Source organism: Myotis myotis, unplaced genomic scaffold, assembly GCF_014108235.1.
Source record: "Myotis myotis isolate mMyoMyo1 unplaced genomic scaffold, mMyoMyo1.p scaffold_m19_p_9, whole genome shotgun sequence".
Classification (NCBI taxonomy): domain Eukaryota; kingdom Metazoa; phylum Chordata; class Mammalia; order Chiroptera; family Vespertilionidae; genus Myotis; species Myotis myotis.
The window spans coordinates 80,973,910-80,989,638 of NW_023416401.1; the positions used below are offsets into that span (position 1 = coordinate 80,973,910).

At 46.6% G+C, this 15,729-nt stretch overlaps 1 protein-coding gene across 3 annotated transcripts in view; it reads left to right on the forward strand.

Moving 5' to 3' along the window:
* Positions 1 to 12,541, forward strand: part of SYNDIG1 (synapse differentiation inducing 1) — a 120,552-nt gene extending 108,011 nt beyond the window's left edge. For 2 of the 3 annotated variants that reach the window (XM_036321004.1, XM_036321005.1), the window contains exon 4: positions 11,378 to 11,536. In XM_036321004.1, the coding sequence (XP_036176897.1) occupies positions 11,378 to 11,536 (159 nt within the window). Of the gene's footprint in view, positions 1 to 11,377 lie in introns of all 3 variants that reach the window. The other variant, XM_036321006.1, reaches the window with a different exon arrangement.
* Positions 12,542 to 15,729: the final 3,188 nt, after the last annotated feature.

Here is a 15,729-nt window from a genome sequence, read left to right on the forward strand (position 1 = left end):
CATACTTGTTTTTCTTTTACTTGAATTGTGGAAGATTCAACTCTGTATATTGTACAAATTTTCCAGGTAAGGAAGCGGTCCTACTGTTCACTTTAAGCATTGAGTCCCAGAATTCCAAATGTTAACCTACAGAGCTGGGATTAGAGTCCCTTAAGGTGCTGTGGGCAGCTGTTATTGTTTTGTGGTAAATATTTAAATTGACTGTTTTATAACATGAAAACAAATCTGTGTTCCTTGAAACTGCAATACATCTTGTACGTCTTAAAACTCACGTCTTGCCACCAAGGCCAGTGAGCTATGCGAGCTTGCCAGTGTACCAAGCAATGTCTTGTCATTTTCTTTATACTTTTATTTTTCATTAATGTTTTCTTATTGGTGTATCTTCTTTTTATTTGTTCATATATGTTGGCTCATAAGGTCAGCATTCCTGAATTTACCTGCCTTGCCTTCCTGCAAAGAGGCCAACTGTAAGCATTGAAGCCCACCAGGGCCATGTCCCAAATATTATCTTAGGGACAACAGGCTGAAATAGTTGTGTAGGAAAAGATCACACAAAAATGTCACAAATGTCTCTCTTAATCAAAAATATGAGGGAGCAAGAGATTATGAGTCGATTGGTTTATAAACTTTCCCCATCAAGAGTCCATCAAAATTTTTTAAAGTAGTGAGTAGGCAACACTACTACACAAGTGGCAAAGGATCAAAAATGAGTACACTTGAACCTAACTTATGACTTTACTGAAATTACTTTATATTTAAACTAGAGGCTGGGTGCACGAAATTGGTGCACTCGGGTCGGGGGGGTGTCCTCAGCCCAACCTGCGCCCTCTCACAGTCCGGAAGCCTTCGGGGGATGCCCAACAGATGTAGAGGCAGGAGAGGTTCCCACTATAGCTGCTGCACTCGCCAGCTGTGAGCCCGGCTTCTGGCTGAGTGGTGCTCCTCCTGTGGGAGTACACTGACCACCAAGGGGCAGCTCCTGTGTTGAGCGTATGCCCCTGGTGGTCAGTGCGCGTCATAGTGACTGTTCGTTCCATGGTTTGGTCAATTTGCATATTAGCCTTTTATTATATAAGACTAGAGGCCCTGTGCACAAAAATTTGTGCACTCGGGGGGGGTCCCTCAGCCCAGCCTATGCCCTCTTGCAGTCTGGGACCCCTCAGAGGATGTGCACCTGCTGGCTTAGGCCCGCTCCGTGGGGGATCAGGCCCAAGCTTGCAGTCAGACATCCCTCTGGCAGCCCGGCAGCCCTTGGGGGATGTCCACTTGCCAGCAGGGAGCAGGCCTAAGCTGCAGTTGGACATCCTTAGTGCTGCTGAGGAGGTGGGAGAGGCTCCCGCCACCACCGCTGTGCTGGCAGCCATTAGCCTGGCTTGTGGCTGAGCAGAGCTCCCCCTGTGGGAGCGCACTGACCACCAGGGGGCAGCTCCTGCATTGAACATCTGCCCCCTGGTGGTCAGTGTGTGTCACAGTGACCAGTCATTCCCAGTCGTTCTGCTGTTAGGGTCAATTTGCATATTACCCTTTTATTATATAGAATAGAAGCCTAGTGCACAGGTGGGGGCTGACTGGTTTGCCCTGAAGGGTGTCCTGGATCAGGGTGGGGGTCCCGCTGGAGTGCCTGGCCAGCCTGGGTGAGGGGCTGATGGCTGTTTGCAGGCTGCTCAAGCCCCCCAGTGGGGACCCTCATCCCATGGGGGTTTGGCCATCCTGGGTGAGGGGCTGATGGCTGTTTTCAGGCTGGCCATAGCCCCTTCAGGGTAGGGGTCCCCGCTGGGGTGCCTGGCCAGCCTGGGTGAGGGGCTGATGGCTGTTTTCAGGCTGGCCACAGCCCCTTCAGTGTGTGGGTCCCCACTGGGGTGTCTGGCCAGCCTCGGTAAGGGGCTGATGGCTGTTTTCAGACTGACCAAGCCCCCCGGCGACCGAAGCTCCCAGCCTTTCCTGTTTTTGTTTGTTTATTCACTCCAGCTCTGTGGCCATGGCAACTGGAAGCAGGTATCTGGGGTTTATTTACCTTCTATAATTGAAACTTTGTTGCCTTGAGAGGAGGCAGCAGCCAGCCAGGAAGCTTGGCTTCTTCCATGGCCGGGGCAACCAAGCCTCCTGCTTGCTCCACCTCCATGGCCATGGCGGCTGGAAGCAGGTATCTGGGGTTTATTTACCTTCTATAATTGAAACTTTGTTGCCTTGAGAGGAGGCAGCAGCCAGCCAGGAAGCTTGGCTTCCTCCATCATTGGGGCAACCAAGCCTCCTGCTTGCTCCAGCTCTGTGGCTTCTGGCCGCCATGTTGGTTGGGTTAATTTGCATATAGTCACTCTGATTGGCTGATGGGCATGGCTTAAGGCATAGAGAAGGTACAGTCAATTTGCATGTTTGTCTTTTATTAGTGTAGATTATGTTTAAAATGTTAAAATAAAATAAAAATCATAAAACTATGAAAGAAAAGGAGAATGGACATGGATCAACAAGAAATAAAAATAGCACCTTTTGGAAATGTAGGTATATAGAACATCTCAGTAGCACACAGAGGATCTAGTTGGCCTTTGGTGCTCTTAAATGTCAAGTAGCCACCAGTGATTGCCTGACATTTGAGAATGCCTCTAACCTGAAAAAATGAGAACTAAATTTATGAGTGAGGGTAAGAGAAGGGACAAATAAGGAGACAATGCAGGGAGTAGAAAAATACTTTTCAACAGTTGAGGAGATCTCCCATAAAATATTAACAAAAGGCCAGAGATGGACAGTAGTACAAAAAAAGGAGACAATTGAAGGATTAATTCAGAGATTTAATATCAAGGCCTTTCAAATTAACATTTCAGAATCTGGGACATAAATGGGGGATTCCTAAAAGCTTCTAGAGAGAAGAAGCATGTTTTAATAGTGAGTGGGGTATAAAGAGGATTCTAGACCTTTAGACAGGATTGAAAATGGGAAAACTATGGATGAATGTCTTCAGAAATATGAGGGAAAATGATATCCAATGTGGAATTCTATACCTAGCCAAACCATCAATCAAGTGTGGGGGTGGTGGAGGTGGTGGTGGCAGTGGTAATACATGGTCATTTATAGATATGCAAAGTCTTATAAACATATCATCCATACACTAATAGTTCTCAGGGGTTTTTAGTAGCATGTACTGCAGGGATGTCTTCCTCAGAAAAGACCTGAGGAAACAAAAATGCTAACTTAGAGGAAAAGCAAAAGGAAATCTCAAAATACAATTAAAGGGATGGCATCAAAGAGCAATCCTATTAAACTGAAGCAGAAGGATAGCAGATCCCAGGAGTGTGGTCTCCAGGAAAATAAGAAAAAAAAATGGATAGGTAATCTGACACGTTTGATCATATAATGAAAAAAATGTATGGAGAGGCTATCGGTGAGTGTGGTAAAGAAAATGAACAATTCCATAACATATGCGAAACTACAGTCATCAAGGCTAGAAGAGAAGAAGCAACACCAGTATGCTTGGCTTACTCAGATAAAGAGCTAACTAAATGCATTAGGAGGATGAGGGAAGGGAATAGGTGACAAATGGGAGGTGGGAGCAGGGGCAGAGAAGTTTTGTAAGTAAGCACCACAATAGGTGGTTAGTGATAAGTAGTTGATAAGTTGATAAATTAAGAAATAAAAAGTATAACCTTTTAAGAATTTAATACATAACAGACAGATTCACTGAAAAGTTCATCACTTGTCTTTCGGAAAAGGCTTCAGAGGTACAGAAGTATTTGTGACACCGCTGTTGATGGTTGAGTTTAGAAACCTTTTGTACCATGTATTTTATAAAACCCTGCATTCATCGATTACTATGATTATAAAAACTATTTTATGAACTGAATATATACATACTCCCATTATTAGTAGTTCTATTCTTAACCGTATACCCAACAGAAATAAGTATAGATGATCATAAAAATGTGCTGGAATGTTTATGTTCATAGCAGCCCTATTCATAATAGCCAAAAACTGGAAACTACCCAGATACCTTTGCACAGGAGAGTGGACAAATAAATCATAGTATATTCATGCAGCAGGACACTAGAGGATAAATGGTGTGTAATTACATGCAACAGGGATGAATCTCACAGAACGAAGGAAGCCAGTTTTTATACTGTAGGACCTGTTATAAGAAATTCCAAAGCAGTCCACACAATCTTGGCCAGCTATTTTCCACCTTTTTTACCTCATGGCACACATAAACTAATTACTAAAATTCTGTGGCCCGCAAAAAAACATATTTTTGCCTATCTGACCAAAAAATAGGTATAGTTTTGATTCATTTACACCGAACGGCTATTGTTTTGTTAGCTGTTGTCATTTTTTAATTTGACAATCTAAAGGAAAAAAAGTCGGTGCCCCTGACTAAATAATCAGGTAATGCAAATTTTAAAGAATCTTGCAGCACACCTGTGTGCCTGCTATAGCACAAAATCACTGATCTAGGCTAAATCAGGACAGTGTTTATTGCTGGGGAAGAGTGACAGCAAAGGGGCAGTGGAAGGCTTTCAAGTGGCCATACTGTTCTGTTCTTTTTTTTTTTTAATATATTTTATTGATTTTCTTACAGAGAGGAAGGGAGAGGGATAGAGAGTTAGAAACATTGATGAGAGAGAAACATCAATCAGCTGCCTCTTGCACACTCCCCACTGGGGATGTGCCCGCAACCAAGGTACATGCCCTTGACCGGAATCGAACCCGGGACCCTTCAGTCCGCAGGCCAACGCCCCATCCACTGAGCCAAACCGGCCAGGGCTGAGCCAAACTGGCCAGGGCCTGTTCTGTTCTTGTTCCAAATGATGGTTACGTGGCTGTGTGCACATTGTAAAAATTCACCAAGCTGTGTATTTATGAATTTATAAGTTGTGCACTTTCTCTATGAGTCATATACTTAGTATGTGTGTATGTTTATGCAAACAAATGTTTAAAACAATATGAAGGACACAGGGAAAGCCAGTATACAAATGTCTGGCCATTTTCAGCTGTTCAAACTTAAGAAATGAAGATAGCAGCTTTTAGGCCCTCTGATGTTGTCTATAATTCGGATTTAATAGTAGAAGTTCTTTTTATCATTGTTACTCCTACCAACCTGAGCGCCAGTGACACCCAGAAAAGAACAGGAGTGCAATGGGGCAGCACCGGGGAGGAGAGTCGAGAGAGGGTATTTGAGAATGTGGATGGCAGGCTGAGTCTTAACCACCAGCCTGAATAGGGGGAGGTGGCAGTGGGAGGGCACCAGGGGGCAGGGCTGAGTGGGAGGCCCCCCTTCAACCTCCTCCAGGGGTTCCCATTTTGCTTGGATGTTAGGTTTCCTGGGCCCTCGCTGGAGGAGCCCCAGCCTCCCAGCCCTCCTCTCACGGCTGAGAAAACCTGAGTGTGTGGGAAACCAGGGCGGGCTTCTCTCTGGTTGGGACCAGAGCTCAGCATGTGAGAGAGTGCCAGAGCGTGAAACTGCTTAAGGCCCATTGGGAAGGCCACTCCTGAGCTGAGTGGCTTAAAGGCTGTGAGATTTGTCTAAGCTCACGTGGAGATGGAGAGATACTAGTAGCTCAGGTGTTATGTTTATGATGCTGTGGCCCCTGTAAAATAAGATCCGCAGAAGGGGTGACCTTGATGAAAGGAGCTGCGCAGACATCTCTGTGGGAAGTCCCCTCCCTCTGAGTGCAGCGATCCAAACCAGGGACAGGCGGGGCGGCTCTGTGGAGGCCGGGACTCAAATCCAGGAGAACCAGTGACCCAGACACAGTTGGTACCTTTGTTTTGTCACTGGTACCCTTTCTGCCCTTCAGACCTAACTAACAACAGATACATTTTTACTGGCTTAAAACAGAAGAGTTGCTTCAAAGGAGCAGTGGGGGTGGGGGTGGGGGTGCATGAAAATACACCTGGAATTAAATTCATGTAAGGAAAGAAACGTGCGTGGAGGCTTGTGTGTGAAACCACCTGCATCTGAGAGGTTTTTCATCCACGGGGTGTAGTATGTCTACATTATCTTGTTATACACAATATAACACTGAGTCTCCGAGTGCCTGGTGAATGCATAGCGAATGGCAGGCGGTAATAAATACTGGAAACAAACTTTGCAATAATGCAGAGAAATGTAAACCAGCCAGCCAGAGATTGGTACTGGAGGGAAATGAGCCCCCAAGCCCCCAGTGTGCTATACATTTCTGAAGGGAAGGTCGCAGAGGCAGCGAGTGTCTTGGGGAGCCCATCACACATCTCGGAGGCTGGGGTCCGGTACGGGCTTTTCTGTTAAGGCCCTCCTGGCTGTGCCTGGACCCGAGTGCTGGACAGGAGCGGAGAGAATATATCTCTGGATTTAATGGAACCTGGAAACATCCAACCTTACCCCTAGAATAAGTGTGCAAGAAAAACAAAACAGCAGGGATATATCCCAGGGGGGAATCATTTATCCAAAATCTCAATCAATAGTGGGTGTTTTCTGCCCTAGCCAGTTTGGCTTGGTGGGTAGAGCGTTGGCCTGCAGACTGAAGGGTCCCAGGTTTGATTCCGGTCAAGAGCACATGCCCAGGTTGTGAGCTCGATCCCCAGTAGGGGGCGTGCGGGAGGCAGCCAATCAATGATTCTCGTCCTTGATGTTTCTCTCTCTCCCTTTCCCTTCCTCTCTGAAATCAATAAAAATATATATTTAAAAAAAAAATAGTGGGTGTTTTCCAAACTCACACATAAATGAAGACGTTGGCCAAAAGCCATGGGAACTGAATCCTGAGCTAAGGGAAACGTTAGCACAAGGTTCCTGGTCCATCTGAGAGAGACTGAGCCCAGGCCCCTCAGAGCAGCTCTGGGCTGGCTTGAGAAGGGGAGATGGTCACATAGGAGGGGAGGGAGTTCTGTTCAGAAGTCCTTGCCTCAGGGCCACGATGGCCGGGGTCAGTGCATCTCCCAATTCTAAATGTAAAGGAGCCCTGTGTGCACCCTAAATACAGGTAAGCTCATGCCAGGCCATGCAGGAGTCCAAAGGCTTCCCCAAGTTATCTGCAAATTCAAGGGGCTTTCCCTTGTCATGGGTCACCTGTTTCCTTCCTCTTACAGCTCTTTCACTATCTCAACCAGACACTGAACCAAATTGAATGGGCAGTAAAATAAGCTCACACATAATCCACACAAGGCAGGCGTGTGTGAGCCAGTTTCCCAGGGGCCTGGGGGGTGCCCCACATGTAGTGCACAGCCTGGTAGACTCCTTGGACCTCAGTTTTAGGCATTTTGCCTTCTTTTTTGGTTCACTGCAGCACTGGGTTCCTTCTCCCTCACTTCTCTTCCCTGTGGGATCTTCTGCCATGTTTTCTCATGACCCTATAGCACTTGTGTTTAATAACCACAGGCGGCTAGTGGCCACCACGCTGGACAGCACCGACATGAAACATCTCCACCAATCACAGAGAGCTCCTCCACAGCACTCACCTGGGCAGGCTCTCTCCAGCCTTGGTCATCTTGGCCTTTCTCGCCACCCCCAGCCCCCGCCTCCTGTATTCCCTGAGAAGCAGCAAGCACCCCTCCTTCTGTCGTGCAGAGCATTGCCTCATGCCCACACTTCAATTGCCAACACCTTCCAGGCACTCAGCAGAGCCGAACAGGCCTCAGCATCCATACCATGGCGAGATGAGTCCGGAGTTCAAATGCTGATGAGGAATGAAAACGCCACTGCAAATACAAGGGCCTCGACAGAGCAGCCCGGAGAAGAAAGTCTGGGGCACACCTTGATGAGCCGCATTTACATCTGTTTATAGGGAAATTAGTATCTCATTCTTTTTCTTCTATAATTTCATAAAATGAGTTTCTCTATTATTTATTGATGCTTCTTATCTGTTCACTTAATTCTTGCTAGAATCATTTCTAAAATTATCTTGGGGTGCAAAATTATATTTTTTAAACGGTGCTTTCTTCCAATTATTGACCTTCCCCATAGATATCCACTAACCTGACTTCTTTGCCAACAAATAGCATAGATTATTTTGGCTTATGTTGTGCTTTATGTGAATAGCATCGTGTGTTAGACTTCTTCTGGTCAACATTTTGTTCCTGAGATTGATTTCATTTCCACATTGGGGTACCATTATTATTTATACTTTTTACTGTTATTGGACATTTGACTGATTTTCCATCTGGGGGCTACTATGATGAATATTGCTGTGAACATCCTTGTCGATGTCTTTTGGTGAACATAGGGATAATTTCTGTAGAGTATTTACCAGGAAGGGAATAGTTGTATAATGTAGCTACATGTTCAACTATAAGAAGTACTGAAGTTTCCCCAAGTAGTGATACAAATGTACTAATACACTCTTACCAGGGGTGAATGACAATTTTGGTTTTTCCATATTGTTGCTGACATTTTGTACTGGGGCACTTTTCCATTTGAGCCATTCTGAAGGTTGGTATATAGCACTATTCTTTTAAAACGTAGTTGCCGCCTTAACCGGTTTGGCTCAGTGGATAGAGCGTCGACCTGCGGACTGAAGGGTCCCAGGTTCCATTCCGGTCAAGGGCATGTACCTGGGTTGCGGGCACATCCCTAGCAGGGAGTGTGCAGGAGGCAGCTGATCGATGTTTCTCTCTCATCGATGTTTCTAACTCTCTATCCCTCTCTGTTCCTCTCTGTAAAAAATCAACAAAATATATATTTTTTAAAAAAATAGTTGCCAATGGCATGCCTGCACACTGGGAAGGACGGGTATGGTCTCTCCTCTCCTCTCCTCCTCCCAGCTTGCCAACCTTGGTGTCTGCCACTTTGGAGTGAGGCATGGTGAGCAGGGACAGACAAGGGATAGAAAAGTCTTACCTCTTCAGCAAATGCTGATGGAAAATGCATCATGGTTCTGGTGGTAGAGATTTTAGACAAAGAACGCCTGTGCTTGTTGCGTGCTCTGTTTATACGATTTTCATTTTCTCAGTTTAAATAATACATTACTCAAGAAAATCTGTTGTTTTCATGAGCTTTAGCACTAATGTTTTACTTTTGCTCTTGAATTTAAAAAGTGGGTTTTCTAAGCTTCTTTACAACCAGGTAAGTGGGGATAGATCTAATAAATGAATTTGGCAAAGTAGGAGGATATAAAATTAATAATCAGAAATCAGTTGTATTTTTATACACTAATAATGAACTATCAGAAAGAAGATCTAAGAAAACAATCCCATTTACTATTGCAACAAAAAATATAAGGTACCGAGGAATAGGTTTAACTGAGGTAAAAAACCTGTACTCGGGAAATTATAGGACATGGAAGAAAGGAATTGAGGAAGCTACAAGTAAGTGGAAGCATATACCAGGAATTGAGGAAGCTACAAGTAAGTGGAAGCATATACCGTGTTCATGGATGGGAAGAATTAACATTAAAATGTCCACAGTCCACAGGGCAATCTATAGATTCAACACAATTCCTATTAAAATGCCAATAGCATATTTCACAGATCTAGAACAAAAATCCCAAAAATGTATGTGGAACCAAAAAAGATTCTGAATAGCTGCAGCGATCTTGAAAAAGAATAAAGTTAGATATATCACACTACTCGATATCAAATTATCCTACAAGGGCATTGTAATCAAAACAGCCTGGCACTGGCATAAGAACAGGCATGGAGATCAATGAAACACAAAAGGGGGGTGAGAGGGCACTGTTAAAATGTGTGAGCTCTCATGGGATAGTCCTCTGAGACACAGGAATTCCCTCCAGGGCCTGAGTCCAGGGGTAAGAAATGCAGAGTGTCCACCTTGCCTTCCTCTCTGTGTGTACTGCTCCGACAGCAGAGCCGTGGGTGGATGGCGACAAGGATGGGGCTAATGCAGGGGTGGGCAAACTTTTTGCTCGAGGGCCACAATGGGTTCTTAAACTGGACCAGAGGGCCGGAACAAAAGCATGGATGGAGTGTTTGTGTGAACTAATATAAATTCAAAGTAAACATCACTACATAAAAGGGTACGGTCTTTTTTTTTTTTTAGTTTTAGCGGGCCGTAGTTTGCCCACGGCTGGGCTAATGGCAGAGATAGCAGCAAATGACATTCTAATGGAGGATGGCTGCTGGGCTGAAGATGGGCAGTGACAGTGAATTATGTTCTAGGACCTTGGAGGGTAGGAGTACTGCTAGAAAATGAAACTCAGCTAATTAAGACTTAATTACTACTGCCCTAGGAGACTTCCCATTTTGCATTTTCTTAGCCCTGCTTCATTAGAAGTCGTTGGTGGTTAGATCCCAAGCTCACTTCCAAGCCAAAAAGTTAAGGGAGGAGGACGTAAAAACTGGCCTTCACAATCCAGAAATTAGGGGAAAGAGAGGGCAGCCATGAAGCAGACACAAGTCCCTTCTCAACCTGACACAGGGATGCAGACCTCATCAGATGGGGTCTGGACCACAGAGAACGGAAATTCATTTAGTGAGTCCTCTTGGAGTTTCACCCTCTGTGGTCCATTGCAAAGGCCTTGGTGTTTTCAATTTGAGTGAAAAAATATACTGACTCCTATACCTGCCTACGCAATGCAGAAATACCACTGGTGACACATGGACATGAGACCAGGCCAGAAACCTTCCTTCAGAAAGGAAGGGGGTGAGAGGGAATACGTGGGTCTACCAAAAAATACCAAATCAGATTCAACATCCAAAACCACGCTCCTGCCACCTCATGATCATAAGAAGTGAATCTAATTAAACTAACACCGTGTTATGTAACTGAGCAACCAGATGTCTAGCTACTGCTCTTACTTCAAACCACTGTGTTGACGGGTGAATTGTAACAAGTCTAGCTGTGCAAGGAAGGGAGACGGAAAGGAGAGCATGATTCCAGGGCCACCACCTGAGGAGCAGAGTCTCAAGTATCCTGCGGTCGATTTAATAATCTCATGCCACAGTCTTTTCTGGGAAATGAGAACCATAATACCCTTCCCCACACTCCTCCTCTGCTGTAAAGATTAAATTAAGTGTGAACATATTTTAGACAATTTAGTGTTATTCAGATGAAAGGAAATGGCATTATTGGGTAGAAAGCAGGGCACTGGAGGTGTGGTAGCTATTCATCCCTGGCGTACTGGTGCCCGAGACCCCGGGCCCCACATTTATGGTGCTCAGCTGGGCTACTGCTGACCATGGGTGTTTGCTTGAGGCTCTTTTTTCTTTACACTTTGAGTGCCTTGCAGTGGAGAAGCAGTCATAAGCATCCGTCCCCCATTCCTTTTTTGCCAGTTACAGAGAACTGCTGTCACCAGCTCAGAGGAGGCACAGTTCCTCTGGGCGAGTCCTCACTCCCTGGGACCAGTCAGGTTCAAGGTTGGAAGGGAGCCAGAAGTGAGCCACGCACGCTCTTCATCTTTCCTGACTTGCTCTTCTTGACTTTCTTTTTCATCCCCCTCCTTTCTTTTCAACTCTGCAGACCAATAAAGCCGTGGCCAAGGGGGACTTCCACCAGGCCAGCACCAGCTCTCGGCGGGCCCTATTCCTGGCTGTGCTCTCCATCACCATCGGAACTGGCATCTACGTGGGCGTGGCCGTGGCCCTCATTGCCTACCTCTCCAAGAACAATCACCTATGAGCTTCCTCCGCGCACGAAGGAGAAGAACTCGGGGCCAGTGTTGTGCGCACGCAGAGCGAGCAGGGCTAGCAGGGGAGAAACACCTGTGTGACGCTGTGTAGTATAAATTATTGCCAAACAACTCCATAACACCCTGAAATTTTCTACCCATCGATTTGTTTTGTTTTTACCCTTTATTTTCACAACACGTTGTAGAACAGGAGGCAGATGGGCACTGCTAACCCTTCCAAGTGGAAGCTCCAAAGATCCTTACCCTGAGGCTGTGTCTGGATGGGTTCTGGTGGACTAGCGGCAGTGCAGCTCTCTCGGCAGCCTGCCAGGGCCTGGAAAGCCATAGCACTAGCAATATACAAATAGTAAAACTGTGTTTATTTTTTATGGGATATGGTGCAATAGGCAGAAGGCCGGGGACGTGTCACTCTTCTGTCTGTTGCCTTGCTTGACTCCTCTGTCATTTCCCCAGTCCATGTACCTTCCCCGTGGAAAGGAAACAGGGCTGATCAGAAAGACAGACAAAGCTGCTGGCAGGAACCCTGCTCTCCTTGGTCTTCAATGGGTGCAGCCTAAGAATGCCAAGTCAGAACAGTGTGGGACCTGTCCCCAGGCCCAGTCTTTCCTCCCTGCCCTTCCTTTTGCCGCCCCCCCCCCCCAGCCTAGGCTCATCCAGCCCCCCTTGTCATGTCCAAACTTAGCAGCCACCACACAGCAATCTGCACCCTTGGGCCTCATTGATCTAGCGTGGGGGGAGCAGGCCACAGTCTGTCCCGGACTCCTCCCAGAAGGACGCCGAGGTTTGCTCCAGGACCTGCGGACACCATCTCAGCATAAAGACAAGCGTTGGCGCTCGCCTTGGTGATAAGCAGTGGCACTAGTGATCTTAGGAGGAGATGAACCTTCTCTGTTGACTAAATGAATAGCTATTTTCTTGTCATTTTTTAAGTGCAACTACTGCTTCATGCTGCTTAGTTATCAGACGAATGCTGAGAAATAATCACAGACATTTTAATACCATTTCATTGCTGTTTCACGAGTGTTCATTATTTAACAAAAATTATCTTTCAGCTATTTTGCTTAAGACTTTTTTTTTTTTATTAATACTGTTTCTTAGGTTTCACTTATAGTTATTTCTTTTTAAAATAATTAAAGAGCTAGCCAGGACTCAGTTGCTAAAACAGTAGGAGGGCCTCCTAAGATGAGAATCACAACATCTCTGACGGCTTAAGTTCCACCTGGAACACTATTCACATGCACTGTTGTTCTGATACTTTGAATGGATGCTGAGACCATCTCTCTAGGGCAATGGTTTCATCCCAGCACCTACAGCATTCCTGCTGCCTGGATCCCAGCCCCAGATTTCTGATTAGATTGATTGGGGTGCAGCCTGACGATTCCAGTGTGCTGAATCACTGTCCTGGAATAAGGACTCAGGTTTGAGCTCCCTCACCCTTGACCTTAAACACTTAATATTGTGAAAATTATTAGCACTGCCTTCCTAGGTCAAGTCCAAGATCTTCTACCATTTGGTTATAATAGCTGCTTCAAAAATGTGCTCTAAAAAACATATATATATGGAAGAAATCCAAATGTCCCTGTAAGAATCAGAGTAACACAGCAATAGCAGGGATTTGGGATCAAACCAACCTGGACTTGAATCCAGTTGTGCTACTTTCTAGCAGTGTGATCTTGGGTAGATGGTTGTACTTCTTGGAACCTCACCTCTAGAAGAGGATAAGTGAGGCCCACTTCCTAGGATTGCTGTAAGTGTGTGAACACAGAGCCCAGCTCCTGGCCTGGGTCATGTGAAGGAGTTGGAGTGGCCGCTGTTATTCCCAGTGTTTGGGTAATCATCCCCTGGCTTGCTTGTACCGTCCCATCATTTCAGCCCAATCTCTCCAGGTTTATTTATCAAGAACCACGGTGTGAAATGGGCTTCATTGTATTTGTCCTAAAAAGGCTTATATGAAGTTTAAGAGGTGCCCAAAGTTCCATGACTTTGGATTTGGTTAAGAAGTAGAACGTGTATGTCACGTCCCGCCATCTCACTGCCACATCATGGTTGCTCTACACTAACCCTTCTGTGCCCAGATACCCTGTCTCCTACCAGACCAACCTCCCCCTTCTCTCAGCCCCTGCCTTTCCAGTTGGAGAAGCGTTCATTTCCAGTGGATCATCCCTCTCTGTATTTTTTGAAGCTCTACCAAGTCCTTCCCAAGGACCAGCACGAGGACCACAGGTGGTACCATATAGTGTGGATGGTCATGTGCGTAGGGTTAGGGCCAAACCTGTCAGGACAGCTGAATGAATGGGTGTGGCCTCCCAGCTCACTGGATAGATAGACACAACACAACCCAGTTCTCTGACCAGCGGGGGAGGTGGTTGCATGTCATCCTCGGTGTCCTGTTAGTGACTGCTGAGCAGCAGCATAACAGTCTTCTAAGTGAGTTGGGGCTGCCATGTACTTCTAAAGTCACATTACCTTAGTTGTCATTGCAGCCACCATGGACCAGGCAGTGCCCTGGGCAGGCCCTACATTAGTCACTGGGCCCACATTATCTCATGTATCCCAAGGACTCCGGAGGTAGGTGAAAAGGTGATAGAACTGAGGTTCAGAGAAGGTAACTCACCCAGCACCACACAAGTGGCAGCTGTAGAACACCCCAGCCCCACCACCCCTCCAGGCAACAAAACGCCTACTGGTAGAACCTGCTTCCACACCCCTCATGGGAGGCACAGCCTTCCCTTTAGCATCGCACTCCATTTTGTAAGAGCTCTTTATTACAACCATTTTATTGACATACAGAGACCCAGAGCCCGTTCATAATTTTCCTCTAAGTCATGCACCTGGAAAACAGCAAAGCCAAGATGCATCCTAGACCATTGGATCATAAGCCCCATCGGATTCCTCTTACACTGTGTTTCCTCCGTTATGGCTTTACAAGCGAGAAAAATTACATCTGGGCCAAGATCCCATTGTTGGGGTGCCAAGACTCTTAGGGGACTGGAAAGATGCTTTTGGTTTATGTTTCACAGCCTGTCTTTGCCACTAAGTGGTGGGACAATGTGGTGAGAAGGGGGGAGGGCTGAGGTGACTTCCATGGGAAGTGACACCTCAGCAAAGGTGACTAGGGCATATCTTATTCCTGTGAACAATGCTCTCCTTCCCACAGCCTTGGAGGCATCCCTGGCTGACCTACCTCCACCGGCCACAAGGCTCTTCCTGTCCCGGCTTCACTAGGCATGCCTGGCCTCCTCGGGTGTCCCCCCTTCACCAAGTGCCTCCAGTTTCACCAGGAGTCCCCACTTCACCAGATATCCCCACTTACCCAACTCTCCCCCAGGAACTACAATGGGCCCAAGGAGAACATGGTGAGAGAAGCTCATCTGTAAGTCACTGTGTCATCAGCAGCTGCCCAAGGTGCCACAGAGAGTTCGGCCACCCAGCTAAATAGAAACAGGGCCCTGACAATAGGACCAGCCTCTTCAAAAGCCGGGCAGCGCATTCCTCACACCCAGTCAGTCTCTCGGCACTTTTTAAGATGCTAGAAGCCTCCCTCATATGAAGCAGCTTCTGGATTTAAAATGCATCAATGGAGCAGCCTTCCCATTTGCCAACAACTCCTACTGCTCTAGGATGTACAAGCGTCCAATGGTCACCACGGCTAAAGCCAGGGCCAAAGCTGCCTTTTCAGCGATCCTGGCTGGGTTTCTGGGCCTCACCCCTGAGGTTCTACAGGGCCTCTGAGGCCTCCTGTGGACTGGCTTCAGTCCTAACCCTTATGAGGACCATTTTGTGTTTCACTCTTTCCCCCTCAAAGACCACCTGCATTTGTTGCCATGAGTGTTGACATCGACCCAATTTATCAATAAACCATTTAGTGTAAATTCAAACCCTGAGCTGAGGCTGACCTCCCTAAAAATGCAGCTGTCCCATCTCCTACCTAGAGGCCACCTTTGCATCTGCGCTCTGCTCTTGATGTCGTTGGAAACATCAGAGGGAGCCAGAAGTTGTGTGTGAAGCTGTGGCTGTGATGTCTCCACCCCCATGACCTCTTGAAGCCCCTCCCTGGTCTTCAGGATGCGCTGAGCCATCCCCTGGGGTGGAGGAACTTCATTTCCCCGGGGTTCTCATTTGAAGACCGCACATCTTAGGAAAGCAATGGTGGACTCTAGACCCGCAGATGGCCGAGGCCAGC